This window comes from Arvicanthis niloticus, chromosome 1, assembly GCF_011762505.2.
Source record: "Arvicanthis niloticus isolate mArvNil1 chromosome 1, mArvNil1.pat.X, whole genome shotgun sequence".
Taxonomy (NCBI): Eukaryota; Metazoa; Chordata; class Mammalia; order Rodentia; family Muridae; genus Arvicanthis; species Arvicanthis niloticus.
In genome coordinates, this window is record NC_047658.1 from 118,572,542 (window position 1) to 118,592,369 (window position 19,828).

Below are 19,828 nucleotides of genomic sequence, written 5' to 3' on the forward strand. Positions count from 1 at the left end.
ACAGGCAGTACTGTCGCAGACATGCTTTTGTTTTTAATTATTTCTTTTCTTTGGGGAACATAATATAATTACATCATTTTCTCATCTCTTTTCTCTCTCCAAGCCCTCCCATACACCTCTGCTTATGCTCTTTCTTTTCTTTCTCCTTGCTTTCTTCATGAATTGTTACTATGTGTACATTATTGTGTTTTATACACACCCATGTACTTTCTTGGGTATCTAAAATTAAAAAAAAAAAAATCAGAATCTCACTGTGTAGCTCTGGCTGGCCTCGAACTTGCTGTGTAGACTAGGCTGGCCTTGAGCTGGTCTGCCTCACTAGCAGTGAGTGCTGGGACAAAAGGCATGTGCCACCATACCCACCCGACTCTTACCTTTTCAAGAACAGAAGAGGCAGAGAGACTGTGAGGCCTTCACAAAGAGCAGTGGCTCTGTGAAGTTGGTGTGTGATTTGGGAGAGAACAGGACCCTCCTCTGCTCGCCATTCTACAAAGCTCACCGCTCACCCACCCACCCAGTAGACTGACCGCAGGTTGTAAGTTCGCAGGTTGCGCTGCCTCCTCTTGGTGGCTCTCAGCTTGACGAAGGTGCGGCCCGTGGGGTCAAAGACGCAGAGGACAGTGATGCAGACACTGAGGATGACCACCCAGTTGCAAACGACCATTCCTACAGCGGCAGCAATGAGAAGAAAGAACTGGTGTTAGGCCCACCTGCCTGGGTCATGAGCGATATATGAAGAACACTGTGGCCTTTATGTCCCCAGCTGTTTTTTTAGCTCAAGAGCAAGGCTCAGAAGCCATGATCTTCAAGGCCCATGCATGGCACAGAGTGGACTTTTGAGAAGGTGACAAACAGTCCTAGTGCTACTTGGACAGTTCTGTGTCTGCTGCTGCTCACCTGGTAGGGACCCCAAGTGAGAGGGCAGGACACTGGGTAAAGGGTGCACCTGTGCTTGGGTGTCTCCCTAGAGTGGCACCTGAGCTCCTTTCTCTGCAAGCTGGATCTTATTACCTCCACCCCAGGGCTGGCTTCGCTGATGGGGCAGATGGGGTGCATACCGAGGGTGACATTCTTAGCAGTGAGGTCATTGCAGGAGGTGTAGTACTGAGTGAGCCAGACGATGCCCACAATGGCATAGATGAACTCGATCACCAAAATGGCTGCAAGGAGAGGCAGGTTCTGATGAAAGACTATAGACCACTGTCTGCCACCAGGGAAGGGCCCAGGAAACTCACCCTGGCTTCTGCTGTCTGGCCTCTAAGCCATCTCACAGCAGGGGAGCACAGAGCTGAGTCTGTGACTACACAGGTGAACAGGGAACAAGTACTTCCCAGCTTCTTCAGGATTTCACAGTTTCATGCAAGAGCTTTGGAATCAGACTCATTATGGGCAAGTTAGCTAATCTCTCTGAGCCTGTTTCCTCGTCCCTATTTGAGACTGCCAATAACTTTGTCACAAAACACTGAAGATTGGAACTTATGAAAACTGTTGTTTCTCAGAAGACTTAGAATCTTGGTTTGGTAGGATAGGAGGATGAGAGGAGGCCCAGGAGCTAACCAATGATGGCCATGCATTCAGTCCGTTAGGGTACTAAGTCTAGAGCCCCAGTGAGAGTGGAAAGGAGATAAGACAGCCTGGCAGGGCCAGCGAAGTATAGCAGCTAAGAGCCTAGTCAATGGAGCTAGAACAGAAGCATAGGTTCAAATTCCAGCTCTGACTCTTCTCTCTTGACTTAGCTGTATGACCTTTAACGAGCTAATTAGTCTTTCTGGCCTCAGTGTCCTTATCTTCAAAACAAAGCTAACACTTTCCTCCCCAGGAGCAGTGGAGAAGTTTGAGAGAAGTGCTCCCTGGGACTACCCTAGAGGCTGCTGGGATGTGGCCCAAAAGTGATATAGGCTGGTCCTCTGGGGAGCTGGCTCAGCCTGGCCTCAGGGGTTTCCTGATCTGTTTCAGAAGAATCATCAAAGTATTTTGCAGACAAGCTCACAGTTTCGAATAGGGCTCAACTAAGTTTGTCTATGAAGGGCCATGAGGGCAAGCATTCAGACTCTGTGGCCATCGAGTCACAAAACAATTTCTCAACTGCCATTATGGCACCAAAACACAAAATGCAACATATAAATAAATGGGTGTATTCCCTAATGAGAAGATTCACAAAACAGCTGGTGGGTCAGGCTGTTAGTCCAGTAAGGCACCCCATGTTCCTCAGGGTTTGGCTCTTAGTTTGTGTTTGCAACCAAAACCTCAGGGAGAAAATGAGTGCAGGAGAAGGGCGTGGAGCCCTAGAACAGTCCCGGCCCCACAGGAGTCCCTTACCCAGGCGCACGTAGAGCACATATTGCATGGAGTCCCGGGGTTCTGTGTACAGGATGCCCCCACGCATGCTCAGCCAAATGATAGCCATCTCGGCAATCATGCAGCTCAGAAGGATGCCCAGGTAGCCGCGGCCGTGGTCTACCAGGTTCAGGGAGCAGGCCTCGTGTGGGTTATAGACCAAGCCGAAGAGCACCACAGACAGGATTACAAACCTGCAGAGGGTACAGGTGAACAAGGGTGGGCTGCCTCTGTGCCTCGTGCTGCCCCTGGCTGGCAGACATGGTTCAGCTCAGTGGTAGAAGAGGAAGACAGGCATCTCCCCAACAAGAACATTGTCCACTGGCTTGGGTGCCTCTGATGTGCCCCACTGTCAGCACAGAGAGGCATCGACAACGGCTACTATCCCCACTGCCGAGGTCAGAAGGACTCCCGGCCAGGAGGGGTCCTGAATCCTGTTGGGGGGGAATACCTGGAGGAGTGTTTGGGAGCAGAACAGTCAGGTTTGGGCCTGGCATAAAAGAACAGGTAACCAGAAAGCTTCCTTCCAGACCTTCCTCCTGAAACCCTGGACTGCGGCCCGAGTGCTGAGACTTACCAGGTGGTGTGCAGGAGGAAGAGAAAGATAGCTGGTAGGACGAGGTCATCGCTGCCCACAGACCAGCGCCGCCGGAACACCACGATCCCGGGCATGGCTGGCAGCTCTGGGAGGCTCAGCGGGCCAGGCGCTCACCTCCTGAAAACAAGAAGAGGACCCTGGAACAGTCTGGGCTACTACCAGGTGTGGTCAGGCATCTTGGGTGTTGGCACCAATCCCCATTCATGGCCAATGGGCTTCCAGGTACCAGAGATGCTGACCCAGGTAGAAGCTGCCCCTGCCCTCTCCAGCTTCCTCACAACAAAGGTCTTGACACCAATCTCAGCCTGTCCCCTGAGGTTACCCCTGCCACCACCAGACTGCCACTTACCTAACATCATTCCCATAGTAACTGCTCAGCTCCACTGAAGACCTGGGCCTGCCTGAAATCCCAGCACTTGGAAGACTAAGTTAGGAGGAACATGATTCTGAGGGGAGCTTAGGTCTCAAAAAAGAGACAAAACAACCCTAAGTTCACTCTCTCTTTCTCCATACGTGGAATCAATGGGATGTTCGGCTCCCAGGGCCCTGTCTTTCCACAAAGAAATCTGACCGGTACTTACGGTTCTGGGCCAAGGCTTTCAGAACCAAGAACAAGTGTCCTTTAGCAGAAAGCCGTGTAGAGTGGGAGGGGAGTGTGTGAGAGGTGGAGGGTGAGGATGCCCAACACTTCGAACTCCTCTACGTAAGTCTTTGCACAGCCAGGCCTTTGGTTTCTTGTTTACGGGAGACCTTTGAGCTGTGAATGTGGTTCGACTTGGTTTTGCACCCGTCTTACCAAACTCTCAGTCACTGTCATGGTTCAGGTCCAGTCTAGAGACACCTGCCCTTCACTTGAGAATGACAGCCACTCTAACACACTCACCCTTGACCTGATGATAGCTTTCACTGCTTGATGCCTACTTCTCTGGAGTAGCTAGGTACAAACCAGCTACAAGCTCAGGAGCGGCCAGGAGCTAGGGGCCTCCTTTGGAGCTGGGAGAAGAAAGTTGTAGCAAAGATATAAGGCTGGACTAAGCTGAAACCCAGGACTTGCTCCAGGATAGCTCTATGCAGAGGGGAGCCCCTGCCAGAGGGCAGCTGTCCCCCAAAGTCAGCAGAAGTTTACATGGCACCTGGTCCAAGGGTAGACAGCAGGTCCTCCTCTTTCTAGTGACAGTTCCAAAGAAAACATGTGTATGTGGAGACCAAACTCACTAGGGAAGGACCCAGCCAAACCTTCCTAGACCTGTGAGCATAGCCCTGACAGTGGGCAAAGGGGCCTGGGGCCAGGTGGCTGGGTAGCATGTCATGTCAGGACAGGCTCTGCTGGGCTTATCTCCCAGGACCAGCCAGTGAATGCTCCCAAGAGGTGCCCAGAAGCAGAGCTGGCTGCCTGAGCAGCGGCTGGGGTCGTGCCTACTCCCCCCACCCCCCAGGAAGTGACATCATCCCACTCTCAAGGAGGAGTCAGGCAGATTGTGAGGAGCAGGAGAAAGATGCAGAGTGAAGAAGCAGCTGCTGCTGGGGTGGCTCGGGGGTGGGGAGGTCTACTGTGGACAGAGGCTGAGGACTGGAGCAAAATCTGGGACAAGCAGCCCAGGACATAGCTTAGAGTTTGGAATAATGGATGGGAAGGAGCTGGGGCCTCATGGGTGGCAGCAAGGCTGGGGCTGGCAGAGCTACCAACAACCGCTGTACCTGTTCCCTCCCTGTGTGCAGGTGGCTCACAGAGTGGGAAGCCAGAGGTGGCACCACCCTGCTCCCCACACACATTCAGTGTGACATGGGGCTGAAACAGAACCATCACCTGTTGAGGCCCTGCATTTTATCCCCATAAAGCTAGGGGAGATGTTTTGCCATGCTTGCCCAAAGAGGACGGTCAGGGAGGGTCCTGCCCCTGCCAGGAACCTGGTACATCACCTCAAGCAGAATATGGCCCTTTCACAGTCACACTGGGTCCCTCCTCTCCCACTCTCCCTCAAGGAGTCTAGAAAGGCTAACACTGTAGCTCACCAGGTGCCCAGCACCCTGGTCCTTGCACTTAGAGCCCTGCCCTGGCCTTACCTTGCCCTCTCTGACCCCAGGACTTGTAGCTGTGATTGCAGGACCATTACAACACTGAAATGATAGGGCCAATGGCACCTGAACTGCACTTGGGGATAAGGTGATGATCAGTCTGTGGCTAGCAGCTGTGGTCAGCACCAGGGCCTTCCTGTGATGTGGCAGACTTTTGGAGGGCTGACCCCGCGCGTGTCCTGTTCCTGGCATCAGGGTTCCGTACCTCTCCAACATCCCTTCCAGCTTCTACCCAGGGCAGCTAACACAACAAGGTCCTAGACTCCATAGGCAGGAGTCCCAGCCCAGGAGCTATAAACCCAGCATCCACCACCCAACTGTGTAACTTACTGGTTGTACCTCAGTTTCTTTATCTGTGACATGTCCGTTATGCTTTCCTCTTAAAGTTCCAGTCAGGATCCCAAGAGAGAAGGTCTGCAGAACCCTCACAGTGCTGGGCCAGTGCCACAGCACATCGGTGGGGGTGGAGGCAGAGGGAGTGCGTGTGAACCCCTAGCAGCCCAGCTGCCCTCCCAGGCAAGGCAGTGCAATCTTCAGCTGGTCACCACGAGGTCACAGGATGGGGGGAGAAGGGGCATCCCCTGTACAGATTCATAAATCCTAAGGCTTCTATTTTTATTGGCCTGAAAGACGTCCTTTCTTTGGAGACCCCAGCCCATTACAATGGGGGGCCTGTTTCCCTGCTGGGGCTATGATTTCATTTGGAGGAAATGTCTTGGGAGGGGGAGGGCCCGGCCATTTCCTGGCCTGGGGCGGCTGTAGAGCACCTCCTCAGTTCCCCCCACCCCACCCCCAGAGTGGCCCCCAAAGACTAAACTGTGCTGGAGTCAGGACTCTCCTCCCAGACCCTGAGGACTTCCAGGGCAGGCCACACCCACTCCAGCAGGAGCTTAGCTCCCCCTACCTAGGCAGGTGTGCAGGGGGTGAAAGGACCCAGGCAAGTGTGAAGGGGTACCAGGACCCTGGAGGGTGTGAAGGGGTACCAGGAGTACCTTTCATGTGGATGGAATGACTTAGGTAGGCAGCCCTAAGGGGTCTCTTTTTCCACCCCCTCCCTTACCATAGCCAAATTTTCCTGGTGATGATTCAGGCCTCTGGGTTAAATATTGACCATTCTGCGAGTTCCTCTTCCTAAAAATGCAAACTTCTTTTTAAAAATGCATGTGCTGCCTTCATCATTATCATCACCATCACCATCACCACCATCATTGTCATCATCATCACCATCACCACCACCATCACCATCATTACCTGCTTATAGGGTCTCTGTATCTCAGACTGGTCTCAAATCTTAAATTTCTGATCCTCCTGCCTCCAGAGTGCTGGAATTACAGGTAATATACCCCACACCTGGTTTTATGTGCCAATAGGGATCAACCCTGGGCACTTTCTTTGATTCCAGGCAGGGTTTGGGATGCACACAACCTGCCCTCATCTGGCAGGAACCTTCTGGATAGGGAGGCTCTCCAACCCCTCACCATCCCGCACTCCCTTCCTGAAATAACCCCAACTCACCCAAGCCTACTCTTCTCTGCAGGGGCCATGGTGGAAACAACACCTTGGTTACCCTGTGCTCTCACCACACAAACCCTTCTTTCTAGGCCAGACAAAGGCACCTCCTCTTAGAAGTCCTCCTTGACCGTTCCCTTATGGAGCCTGCAGGCCCCTCAACCCAACCTGGCCCCGAACGGACCGCCTTCTAATTAACTTCCTAAATCCTTGTTGCTGCCTTTGCCGGGATCAATTGAGAGCTTTGGGGGTTAGGACCACGGTAGGCATACAATGCCCTGTGACATCACCCCAATCCACCACTGTGTCACCAAGGCTCAGCTGCCAGCAACAGCCCTGTCCTGGTCAGGACAGAAACAGCAGCCCCTGGCTCGCACCTGCTCTGCTTGCCAGCAGTGGCCCCTTGCTTACTCAGTGGAGACCCTCCAACCACCTGGACAATGCTCTGTGGTTCCTGCCTTTGTAAAGTGGGGTGCCACCTTCACAAGGCCAGAGTGAGAGTGGATGGGTGCCAATCTACAGGGCCTGCCATAAGCCTGCGCATGGCCCAGGTCCCTGCGAGGTGGTCACTGTAGTAGAACCTGAAGTCTACTCACACCCTAGTGCTGCCAGGAACCAAAGGGAGTATGCTCTGGATAGACTGAAGACCTTGTCCTGTAGATCCCACAGAGAGGACCAACAGTAGCCGGTGTTGTCTGTCAGCCTGACGCCTTCTATTGCTCCAGAATCCCTGAGGAAGTGCCTTTCTTATTTCCAGGCTCACCTGGGCAGGGTGGCCAAGGGGTTGGCCTTTGAAAACACAGGAAGGGAGATGGTAGCAAGGGAGGTGACAGAAAGTTGTGTGGGCTGAGGGCCGCGTGCGCCACCAGCCTGTGCCCGGGCGTATGCAACCCAAGTTGGGGGCCCAAAAGCTGTTGCTTTTCACACATCAGCTGTGCTGGAGCAGAAGGCAGAGCTGAGTCTGCCCAGGGCCAGGGCAGAATTTCAGCAGGAGAGAGGTCCTCAAATGCCTGGCCCCACAGAGCACAGACAGTGTGCCTGGGGCAGCTTGACCAGGAGAAGAAAGCCAGTCTTCTGTCCCCCCCAAGCCAGGGTCTGAGGCTAACAGACACCTGACATATTCTCATCTCAACCTATGGCCTTGAAGGGCAGAGTTTCACTTCCTCTACCCCTTAGCATAAGGGGTCCTCACCATAGCCCTCCTGTTTGTATCTCATAGATGGGGAAACTGAGGCTCCGTGAAGTTAGGAACACAGCAAGGGGAAAGTAAAGTCAGGCTGTGAAGCCAGTTCTGTTGTTCTGTTGGGCGTGTGACCAGAGACCTTCTATAAAAGCACCGTCTAGGGATCAGGCTTGGAGTTACAGAAATGGGGCAATGAGAAACTAACCCTATCACTAGGGTGACACCTGCACTGAACTAGACTTGCTTCCAACAATTACTCAGCCATATGTTTTGTTGTTTTAAATTATGTAGTGTTTAGTGCTGTTAGATGTGGTATCAACAGTCACAGAATCCATTTTTCATACTTCTAACACTCTCTATGAACTGCTACTTTTCTCCCCATTTTATAGATGAGGAGCTGGAGGCTCAGAGAGGTCCAGGTAACCTGCCCAAGGTCACTCAGTTCAGGGAGCATTGGAGACAGGCTAAGGCTCCAGAGCCCCGTGCTGGGCCAGCCCTCCCCACCAGGCTCACCAGGCTCCGTTTATCACCAGCTCCACTTCTAGTTCTCACGCTAATTATCTTCCAACTCCTCTTCAATGAAAAGAATTTGCCATCTGCCACCAGGCCCTGCCACTGACACCAGCCAACTCCCCAGGAATCAATTGGGGCCTTTTACTTCCTGCTGGCTGCTCTGAGAGGGCTGCTGGCTGCTGAGGAATGGGGGAGGAAGGGCAGGAGAGAGTGGCAGGACCCTCTCTTTGGCAGCCTGGACCTGAATCCCCACATTCTGTCCTGGGCAGGGGGAGTTCCTGAAGGTGAAAGGTCCCTCTAGCTCTGGCCAGGCCAGGCTTTACTTCTGAATTCTTCCTTAGAGATCTTTTTCTCCTCATAGGCCTCTCATGCTTGTTCATTTCTCTGGGCAGAGGAGGCCTGCAGGGGCTCAGACAGGCAAGCCATGCTGGCCTCAGGTTGCATTCTTCCCCTGGGAGCTGCTGGGCCAGACCAGGCAGGTGGCAGTAGGCATGTAGCCAGTCTCCTCCCATTACTTGCAGTCCAGCTCACTCCACTGGATTTCCTAATCACTCCCTCTTTTAAGTACACAGAGCTGGAGGCTGCTCCAAGAAGCAACCACCGCCTTCCCTCCAGGGGAACCAGGGATCAGGGCTGTTATTTTTATTGGCTTGTGACCATCACTTTTCTGAGCCTCAGTTTCCTTGTGTGCAAATGAGATAATGAACAAATTCCCTTCTCCCTGGGGGTTTGGGGGGCTGTGAGGGGCAGATGAGCACATGCAGAGCCAGTGGCTCAAGGAAGCCAGGTTTGTTCCCATTCTGGTTTATTCAGTCGTCCCCCCCCCCCCCCCCCCCCCCCCCCCCCCCCCCCCGCAATGTGTGCAGAACCTGTGCACCAAGCCTGCTGCCCTGCAATGTAATTCCCTGGCCCTCTATTCCCAGTGGCAGGCAGACCTGCACCAGCCCCAATCCTTGAGTGGCCTCTTCTCAGGTAGGGTTGGTGGTATCTCTGAGGAAACTACCCAGGGTCTTGACTCCTTGGATCCACAAGTCAGTGAGACAGGAAGGCCATCTCTTTAGAGGGGACAGTTTGGGTTACTGAACTCCTGCCCAAGGCCAAAAGGCTATAGACCACTCCAAACCCACATTCCTATGAGAAAGCTGTGTATCTATCTGTCTGTACAACTGAGTTTCAGGTCATCATACTGCAGAGCGCTTCCCTACCCAAACTCAATACGCCCTGAGGACAGAGGCCTCCTCAAGTTCTGGCCCAGTCCAATATTCCTTCCACCACACTGTTCTTCCACAAAGCCTTTCTTTTGCTGGGGCTACATTCGGGGAGTTCTTGGCTTCCCAGATGGCCCCAGAAGGGAAGTTCACCAGATCTCAGCTCTACCCCATTCTCAGCTCCTCAGAACTTCCTCCAGAGGAGACTGTCAGTCTCTGATGCTGGTGACACCTCAGAGAGGAATTAGCACCTTCGCTTCCTTAGGGGATCCCTAATGAGGTCGTTAATGAGGTGTTAAGTGGGCACACCAAGCTTGACACCTCCCCTCTGGGAACCTCCCACCCCTTGGGCCCAGCCTACCCTGAGCCACGTTCAGCCCCACCTCCTCAGGCAGTGGACCAGCCCTCAGCTCTGGTCTGCTTGGGTGCATGCTGCTCAAAGGTAAGAGAAAGCTTCCAGATGAATCGTGTGTGCCTTAGAAAGCCACCTCCTGGGCAGTACAACCATCTAGGGCACAGGCCAGAAGCTCAGGCTCTTGGGTTTCAGCCACTCCCAAGTCATCTTCAAAGCCAGCAGGGATCAAATGACAGCAAGCAGAGCTCTGTCCCTAGGGAGCTGCTCCACAGACCTCTGGTGACTCAAACGGCCAGCACCCACCCTCCGCCCCCCAGCTGTGGAATATGGGACCACCAACAGCACAAGCTAAGGCCCAGTCTCTCCTTTGCTTGGCTCTCCTTTCTGTGCCATTTGAGAGGACCCCAGATGAAGGGAGGTGATCATGGCAGGCTGGTCTCTGAGGCCTGGCACTCCATGTCATTTAAAGCAAGGTTTAGCTGCTCTATACATACCTAGGCTTTGAACTAAGTGCTCAAAATTGCCTGAGAGCCATGAGAGCCTTCTGGTCAGTTCTGCCATTTAGAGCATTGGGATGCTGCTCAGGTGTCCAGGCTTAGGTGTCTAGGCTCGGGAGGCCATTCCGTATCTCCTCCATTGCCTGAGCTAAGAGAGCAGAAGGCTCTACAGGAGAAGACCCTTGACCTCAGGCCACAACTCCTTCTATTTTCACACTCCCTCTGCCCTCTCATCCCTCAGGAGGACAAAGCAGGACTCATTACAAGTTATACAAACCTCAGAGAAGGGGCAGTGTCTGGAAGGCCCCTACTGCTGGGTGGAGCACAGGCTGGACCTGGCACTGGTCCTAGGGACTCTATTTCTCAGCCATGCACTGGGCGGAGACTTCAGAGTGCAGTGCGGGAGGGACCAGCCACTTCCTATGATGAGTCAGACGAGTCAGTGACCATTTCCCCATCAGTAAATAGCTGACACTGATGACAGCACTTCCCTCGTGGGCTAAGAGACAGTGGGACAAAGCCATTTCAAAGTTGTGGAGTGTTGAGAGCAGGCTCTGACATAGACAGGATGTTTGGATGCTTGGCAGTGTGAACTACATACACTGATTTGGAAACTGCTCTCTTCTTCAAAAACCTAGCATGGACAAGAGAGATGGCTCAGCAGGTAAAGGTACTTACCACACAAGTCTGATAACCTGAGTTTGATGGAACCCACAGGTAGAACCAACTCCACAAAGTTGTCCTAGACTTCTACAGGCATGCTATGAAATGCATGTACCCCTTCCCCCATCATATATACTCCCAATATTTTTTTCTAAAGCACATCATGGTTCCCAATTGGCCTTTAAATAAAATCAAAACTCTTAGGCACTGGCTCTAAAGCTTTCTACCAACTGCCCAGACCCCCTGCATCCTGCCATGATCACCAAGACCATCCCCTATATCTCAACTCTTGGTTCTGTGCCAGACCCTGCTCCTGTACATGGTTCTTACCAACTGTACCTGGCTAGAGAGTCTGTCCTCTCCTGGACCCCTTGCTTCATGGGCTTCTGTTGTTGTTCTGTAGGTTTATTTGGGTGTCTGTCTCCAACTGCTTCCAAACTCCAGCCCTGGTGGTAGGTCAGTTCGGCCTGTGGCCTACTTTCTGCAGGTTTCTGGTGTGGGCTTCACCTTCTCTATTACATTGCACGCTCCTGGGGAGAAAGCCTTGGCTCTACATACTTCTACCTAGTCTGTGATAGAGGCTCCAGGACTCTTAGTAACCAGGAGGCTGAAAATCAGAGGCACTAAGGAGCAGGACACTTGCCTCCAGCACAAAGCTGTCTATGTGGGACCTGGACAGAACTCATGGTCCACCTTGTTCAGGACAGGCTAAGGCTGGGCAGAGGCAGGTCCCAGCCTGTTTGGTGTTACCTTCTGTTCAAGAGGCCTTGCCTCTGATAGCCAGGTGCCCAGCTTTGTCACACTGTCACTTCTGTAGTTTCACTCCCTTGGTGCCGCAGGAGCTGGAGCTGGAGCCCTCTACTGCCACTTGGCAAGACCAGAGCAGGGGCAGTAGCAGGCATTTGGCAGGCCCTGTTTCAGGCAACCTGGGGCTATTGCCCATTGTAAAGGGATGAAGCAGGCCTCTGTGCTGGCCCTCACTTGGCTAAGAGAGGTCAGTGAACCCTATCTTCTGGGGGCAAACCTTTCAAGAAAAGAGTGACTGGCAATATGCATGAAAGACTAGCAGGGCAGGTGAGCGCTAATAGGATGCCCATCCAGTGTCTTCGGGCCAGACAAGGTCCTGGTGAGACCAGAAAAGCTGAGGCTCCTGCCAGGCCGACACTAGTACTTCATCTCCCTCAGGGCTCAAGGTGGTAATGTGACAAAGCCTGCTTCCTCAGCAGGCTTAGTCCTTTCCTGCACATCTCAGGAAGGCTCTGGAGTGGGGGATGGCAGTGGGGGGGGGGGGTCGGGCCTGCGTCATAGCTCGTGCTGGCTTCTCCACCCTCAGTGGCCGCTGGCAGCTATAAATACCACTCCATTCTCTGGATGTTGCAGGAGATGACCTAGAATCGTGGGCTTGGAGGCCTCCAGGGGCCCCCTCCCTGCTCATTTCAGATAGAGCCTGTCTGACCAGAGCATCCTTGCAGCTGGAGAGTCGGTACCCACCTGAAGAAGGGGCGAGACTGAAACAGTAGCTGAGACCAGAGCAATGCCTCAGACAGCCATGGGGAACCCCAAACCCAAAGGACAGCACTTTGACTCCAAATCCTCTTCACAGGCAAGGCCCCGACCAGCCCAAGAGATAACAAAGAGACACAGCCACCTGAGATCTGCTGCTGTTTGTATCACCACCTCAGCCTCTGGCTTTGGGTTCTCTCTGGAGCCCCACTCAGAGCTGAAAGCCCCAAAGCCTCCTCTTCACCTCTCAGTCCCACAGTCTCTGTGTGATTTTTAGTTTAAACTGGATTCCAGATATGTCATCATCCCAGGAGCCTATTTGAGACAAACCCCACTTGGACAGGGGCCTTTGGGGTACCAGTTGTTTAGACAGGTGGCAGCTTCCTTCTACCTGGCAGCCTGACTCTGAAGTAGACCTTCCCTTCTTAGCCTAGGCCTGGCTGACCAGGAGCACAGGACAGAAGGTGGTCCCTAGACCTGGTAGAACAAGGACACTGATCCTCACAATGGTAGGCTTTGGTTCCAAGTTTTCTAGCTTGAGGCAGGGCAGGCTTCAGGGGAGACAAAGAACAGATGATGAGAGAGAGCGCAGGACCATGCATACACAGATGGGATCTTACTAAGCAATTCTTTACTCTAGCCATCCTCTACTCTCTGTGTGCCACCACAGGCCAAGGACCCAAAGGTGGTAATAAAGACAAGCCATGGAGTGAGGTGAAGTCAGATTCCCACGTATCTCCAATCCAGAAGAAAAAAAGATAATCCAAGCCAGTCTTCACATAAGGCATGGAAAACCCTATCACAAGACAGAGAGGCCACATAGACCTAGTGTGGCTGCCTAGAGAACATGGGGCCAGAATTGGGCCAAGCAAGGCAGAGAGACCACTGGAGGGGCTAAGAGGGGACAAGCACAGAACATACACCTCTACCACACACCTCTACACAGGTTACAAGGGAGGAAACAGTGTGTGGCCAAGACCATGTTAGCAGAGGCAGGGACAGAGGGGAAGCTGAAGGGAAGACTGGTGGGGTCAGAACCTGGGACCTTGGCCAAGGTGGATATGAGATATAAGAGCATGGATGGTCCAGGTTGACAGTCGACATAAGAAGTGATAGGGAGGGCACTGGCCTGTGCAATGGGCAGCAGCTCCTGGAGGGGTATCTTTAAATTACAGGCCTGGAGCTACCTGGCCCCATAGAGAAGCACCATATTTCCAAAGAGTTCTGATTCAGTCCAGTCCTGATTCAGATGAATTTGTGCACAGTACAAGGGGGAAGGCCCATGGCAGGAAACACTCAGGAGTGGTCACTGTGTTCTAAAGTTTGCTTGAAGTTTGAGGCTTTTCCCCTGGACAGCTAACTCCTCACTCTTCTTGTCATCCAGTCCTGACCATGATAATCACCATTCAAGGAGACATAACTCAGGAGGAAGACTCCAAGCTAATGTAAGTCAACCATCCACCAATCCATCTATCCATTCTCCAAAACATCCATCCATCAATCCAGTTATCCATTCACTCAAAGCATCTACACATACATAAATGCACTCAAGCATGCATGAATACATACATATATCCACTTACACATACATCTATCTAACCATTCATCTCCCTATGCATTCATCCAACTGTTTACTCAACCATCCATCCACCCATCCATCCACCCATCCATCCACCCATCCATCCATCTATCCACCCACCTACCCATCTATCCATCCATCCATCCATCCATCCATCCATCCATCCATCCACCCACCCATCTATCTACCCATCCATCTATCCACCCATCCATCCACCTACCCATCCATCTATCCATCCATCCATCCATCCATCTATCCATCCATCTATCCATCCATCCATCCATCCATCCATCCACCCACCTACCCATCTATCCATCCATCCATCCATCCATCCACCCACCCACCCATCCATCCACCCATCCATTTATCCACCCATCCATCCACCTGCCCATCCATCCATCCATCCATCCATCCATCCATCCATCCATCCACCCATCTACCCATCCATTCACCTATCCATCCATCCATTCATCCATCTATCATCCATCTATCCATCCACCCACCCATCCATCCACCCATTCATCCATCCATCCATCCATCCATCCATCCATCTACCCACCCACCTATCCATCCATCCATCCATCCATCCATCCATCCATCCACCCATCCATCCATCCACCCATTCATCCAACCACCCATCCATCCATCCACTCAAGCATTCATCTGTCCATCTTTCCTATCACACTAAAAAGTTTCCTCTCTCTCTCTCTCTCTCTCTCTCTCTCTCTTTCTCCCTCCCCTTGGGATGTGGTCCTGTAGGGCCAGTCTCTGCCTACATTTACCTCCTCTCATGCTGTCTCATCTCTTTCCTAAACACAAGCCTTTTCTCTGTCACTCAAGCCCTGCCCGTACTCCTCTATTTGTTCTCCAATCCCATCTCTGCATGCCTGCCTCTCTGATGTCATTCAGTTCCTAGCTCAGGGCCCATATCCTTGAGCCACCTGCCCTGTCTCAGGTAGCCCTCCCCATCTGTCACACAAGGCTGTTTCGTTTTCCTCTCAGCACTGTGTACCACCTAATGCTCTCTAGTTTTCTGTGTGGCTCTCCCATCAGAGTATGGCTTCCCAGAGGCAAACCTGTCCTATTTTCACCCAGAAAATGGCCTGGCAGGTGGGAGAAACTCGCCTGAAGGAAGAATCGTTTCTGAGCAAGGCCCAAGAGACAGAGACAGACTGATGATATACAGGAGTCCAGGGCCTAGGGCTCTGATGGCCAGGTTCAAGCTTTATTTGCCAGGAAGCCAAAGTCCAAGCCCTACTGCCCCTGTGGCAGGAACCATGCAGAAGCTCACACTGGCACTGGTGAGTGTGCTTTGGACAGGCCAGGAGTAAGTATGGTATCGTCATTCTATGGAGGACACTTGTGGCTGGAAAGGAAGGTTGAGTAATCTGCTTGTTGTGAGGTTCTATTGACTAAGGGGCTCTCCAGCAGTGATTCGGTGAGCTCCAGGTCTTCCTGGCCATGGGTGACATGTGCCACCTTTGTTAGGCATCCAGGAGGGAAGGATGGAGGAGCTCAGAGAAGAGCCCTGAGATATGTGCTCTCAGGACAAAGCTGGGGGTAGTGGGTAAGGTCAAGCCCTCTCCCAGTTACAGGGCCTGTGACTTGGCTTGACCAAGAATGCAATGCAGTCATCCTGTAAGCAAAGAACAGGGCCTGAAGGAGACTTTATTTCTGAAACCCCAGAGATGGGGGGCAAGGGACAGGGATGGTTACTGTGGCCTAACTCTACAGGGGCCTCCATTTTTGAAGTCTGCCAGAACAAGACTACTCAAACCCAACACCTCTGTGAGTCCTTGTGACCCAGGCAAGGCTCTAAACCTGGACTCCTCTTCATATGATGAAGACAGAATCAGCCACTGCATCCTTAGCCACTGGGGAAGGAGGATCCTGAGCATTGAGCCTGCTCTCGGGATGCTTACTCATTCTGCCTCCCTCCCTGGGACTCTCACATGCTCTCTGCTAGCTTGTAACACAGCAGTGCTACGATGGCCACACCCACTATTCGTGTGTGTGTGTGTGTGTGTGTGTGTGTGTGTGTGTGTTCACAAACAAGACACATCCTATCACAGGGTGGTAGGATGGTGGGGTTCACCTTAGTTCCTCTTCCTTCTGCTTAGCCCAGCATTATCCCAAAGAGACCAGAGGAAGGGTACAGATGATTTTTCACCCTAATACCTCTTACTCAGAGGCTAAGAGCTGAGGAAGGGCAGTCGGTTGTTGTCCGAGCTAAGACTGGGTAACAGCTGATTTGAAGTCCCTGTGGTCCATGGGTGCCAGCCCTTCCCCATCATCTGCACAGAGCCTCCTCATAGCTCTTCTGGGGCTTTGACAGGATGCATGAGATCACGTCTGGGGCTTCCAGAGAGAAAAGGCTGGAGGGATAGAGGTAGGATTAATTATGTATTAATGTGTTTATTTTATTAGTGCTTCTATTGACTGCAAAGGCAGAGTGGGAAAACGCAGGGGAGTTAGGGTTAGTCTGTGTGGACTACCACAGGGCCTGGTCACTTAACAGGCATGTGTAAGTTGCTGCCACTTTGAGCCCTGGTACCTGGAGAAGAGGAGTAACAACTGTGGGATGCTGGTGGAAGAGCAATTCAGACCAGTCTTCTTACCTGTAAATGAGAACGCCAAGAGTCACAGTCCACAGGGCTGGCCCTGGGGAGGAGTCATGGCAGGCATCTGGTACCAAACTGTGTATGGGTGGTAAATAGTGGGCATTTCTTCCACTACTGGAGGACAAGTCATAGGGAGAAAGTCCCAGGATGGGTTCTGCAGTACACCCCCACCCCGCCAAGGCTAGCCAATTGTGTTTGTTGCCAGGCAGAAGCATGGTGAGACAATTCCCCAATACCCATGCCTATCCCAGAATCACACAGCTCTCTTTCTCCTCCTTCCTGCTTAGTCTTGGGCACCTGGGATCCCTGTAGCTAGAAGCCAAATGTTATCTCTGTTGGGTCAGGCTGTCTTCTCACCCCTAGCACATGGGTGAACTCTACCAGACTAGTCTGAAAGTGACCAGACAACCTCTTGTAGCTGTGCCCACCTAGAATGGTTGTTATCAAGTATGAGCCAGTGTGCCTTCCCAGCTCCTCTCTGTTTACAGAGTTCCTCACCCATGGGAGCTATAATACAGCCTCTTGGTGACAGCCAGTTTGCCCTCATGGCTCATATGGGCAGGTGTACCGAGTGGCACAGAGGTCATGTGTCATAGAACTGACTTTGTTAAAAGTGACTACACAGAGCAAAATGGAAACCCAAAGATAGTGCTTAGAATTCCCACTTTACAAGACTGAAAATACTCCACAAAGCTGGCCATAGGAAAGACTACAGGAAGTAAGGCATTTGGCTCCTAGCCTAGCTAATGCAAGCCCCATCTGGAGCTGTCAGCAAAGGGGATTCTTCAACCTTGGATCTAGTCACTGGTTACTTAACCTGCTCTCATTGACCCAGAGGACCCAGACCACAGCTTCTAGGAGCCACTGTGGATGAGCTGTCAGGCATGTCAGTGGGAGATGCTGGAAGGCTAGACCTCAGGGGGCAGTGTCTACTGGAGAAGTTCAAGATGCTAAAGCAGATTCAGCTGAAAGGGGTGACAGGAAGGTCAGGGATAGGATGGCTTGAACCAAGGACTAGCTAGCTCTTCTGCTAAGAGTAAGAGGCCTGCAGCCTGATCGTTCCAGGACAGAAAGGAACAGATGTATCTACACAGGGCTCCTGGCTTTGGCCATGTGTTCTTTTGCCCCAGCCACACAAAAGTCCCATTGATGCTGCCCCTCACCCCCGCGCCCTGGGGCCAGTGCCCCAGAACAGGGTTCTGTGGGCCTCTCCTGCTCCTAGCTAACAGTCCAGCTGCTGCTGCTGCTGTCCAGGCATGCCAGGCATGGCAGGCCCGGGCAATATGAAGTCACATGCTCTGCGCGGGCGATGCCATGCACTGCTGGGATAGTTCATGTGTAGTACAGGACCTGCCAAAAAGTCGGATGCCAAGAAGCACTGCTGCCTTCCTGCCACCCCACCCCTCTAGTCCGCCTATCTTCCAAGAGGGCAAATCCTTGGGCAGTCAGACAGGTGCAAAAGGCAAAGCAAAGGGGGAAGGGGGAAGGGGGAACCGGAAAACAAACACCAAGGCCTTGGCTCTGCCTGCTGCCTGCTGGACTGTTCTGCTGGCCCTGCCTATAGTGGCCACTAGTGCCCCAAAAATTTGCCTGTGGTGTTTGGAGAGTCTAGAAGAGCAAATGAGTTGACTCCCTGCTATCTACTCCCTCAGAAGGCCTGATTATGAAGCAGGGGAGACAGCAACAGGAAGAATGAACAGGGCCTGAGGCCTCCAAAGTGGCCTGCCACCCACCTAGGCCACCACACATGCTCCCTCAAGCCTTGTCTAGGGGACAGGGTAAGTGACCCCACAGGAGAGGGGCAGGCTCACCTGGGCTTGGAGTCTACTGAAAGACTTTGAACAAGTCATAGGGGCTTAGGGCCAGTGATGCCCACCACTCACAACCTCTAAAGTTAATTGGATGAAGCCTATATAGTCCTTGGTATATGTGTGACAGGAGAGAAAGTACTCTAAAGAGAGACACTTGTGTGCCTCCCTTTAGTATCAGGCTATAAAAACAATCGTCCCCAAAGAATTAAAAAAAAAATGTCCTAATAATCTCACAGTAGGGAAGAGAAAGGCTGAAGCCGGGTGCCAGCCAGAGGAGAAACTTGCCTCCTAGGAAGAGGTTTCACACAACTCCCACCACCTTGTAGGACAGATGACAACAGAGACAATGATCAGCAGGGCCACACCCTGACCAGTACTGTTTAGTTACGCACCCCTCTTTCCTTCTATTTAAACCTAAACATCATGTCAGGACCCTGGGCACACAGACTTGGAGGGGCACTCGAGCCTTCCATCTCTTCTTCCCATCGGCATGGCCTCGTTGCGCTCTCATTTTCAAGACTACTTGTCTCTAACTGGCCAACGGGAGCAGACGGTCAGTCCAGTTTGTTGGGTCTGCCAGAGCTCAGGCGTTGACCCCTAACGACTCCAGTAACTGGCATGGGGCTCAGCACACACAAGCCACTCACTATGCGGATGTTCAGCCTAGAGCTTCCCGTGGCTGTGGGTGGACTGGAGGCAGGCTCAGAATGAGGGGTAGCACTGTGGAGGTCTAGCATGCTCGCCCGGCTGTTCTCGGACCCCCTGGGAAAACGATGCTAACACTTGATCATTGGCCTGTGGCTGAAGGGCCACGCAGAAGGAAAGGATAGACCATATCTACTCCACAGTCAGTAGCTGCTTGTGCTGACTTCAAACCCAGGAACAGAACCCCTAGTGCTGAGAGAGAGCCGTGTGCCATTCCCTTTTGGAGCTTTGGCTTTAGGCTGACCCCAATCTAGATGCAAACAGAAGACAGGCTATATTCCAAGGCTCCAGAGAAGGCAACATGGTCTCCCTTTGTTCCATGTGCCTCAGTTGGATGTGCTGCAGGCCTCCTGTTTTCAGTCCACAATGCTTTCTCCAATCTTGTTGTCTACAGAGCTCTTCAGATTTCCCAGGCTTAGCCTAAACATGTCTCCAGGATGCCATTGGGATCCACCAACCCCTTAGGTAAAATAATTGGTTCTCCTCCATTCTGTGCTCCCCCAAAGGCTGGGGGCTGCTACAGGGCAGGGCTGCACGCCCTGCATTTCCATGTCCTTGGCATCCAGCACAGAGCCTGGTGCCTAGAAGCTGCTCAAGAAATGTCAAACAAGGCCCCAGCCCGGCTCCTTGCTCCTCTCAGATTGCACTGCCAACACACATGGCCAAGAAG

General features: G+C 52.5%; 1 protein-coding gene across 4 annotated transcripts in view; it reads right to left on the reverse strand.

Annotated features, from left to right (window-relative positions):
- Dagla (diacylglycerol lipase alpha) overlaps positions 1–19,828 on the reverse strand; it is a 58,679-nt gene that overhangs the window by 21,800 nt on the left and 17,051 nt on the right. Inside the window, exons 1-7 of one of the 4 annotated variants that reach the window (XM_076917118.1) lie at positions 11,279–12,152; positions 10,554–10,910; positions 6,072–6,142; positions 2,915–3,052; positions 2,320–2,531; positions 1,059–1,160; positions 528–666 (exon numbers count right to left, since the gene is read on the reverse strand). In XM_076917118.1, coding sequence (XP_076773233.1) covers positions 528–666; positions 1,059–1,160; positions 2,320–2,531; positions 2,915–3,009 — 548 coding nt within the window. In that variant the 5' untranslated portion in view covers positions 3,010–3,052; positions 6,072–6,142; positions 10,554–10,910; positions 11,279–12,152. Of the gene's footprint in view, positions 1–527; positions 667–1,058; positions 1,161–2,319; positions 2,532–2,914; positions 3,053–6,071; positions 6,143–10,553; positions 12,153–19,828 lie in introns of those variants that run through there. The other 3 variants (XM_076917114.1, XM_076917125.1, XM_034522504.2) reach the window with 3 other exon arrangements.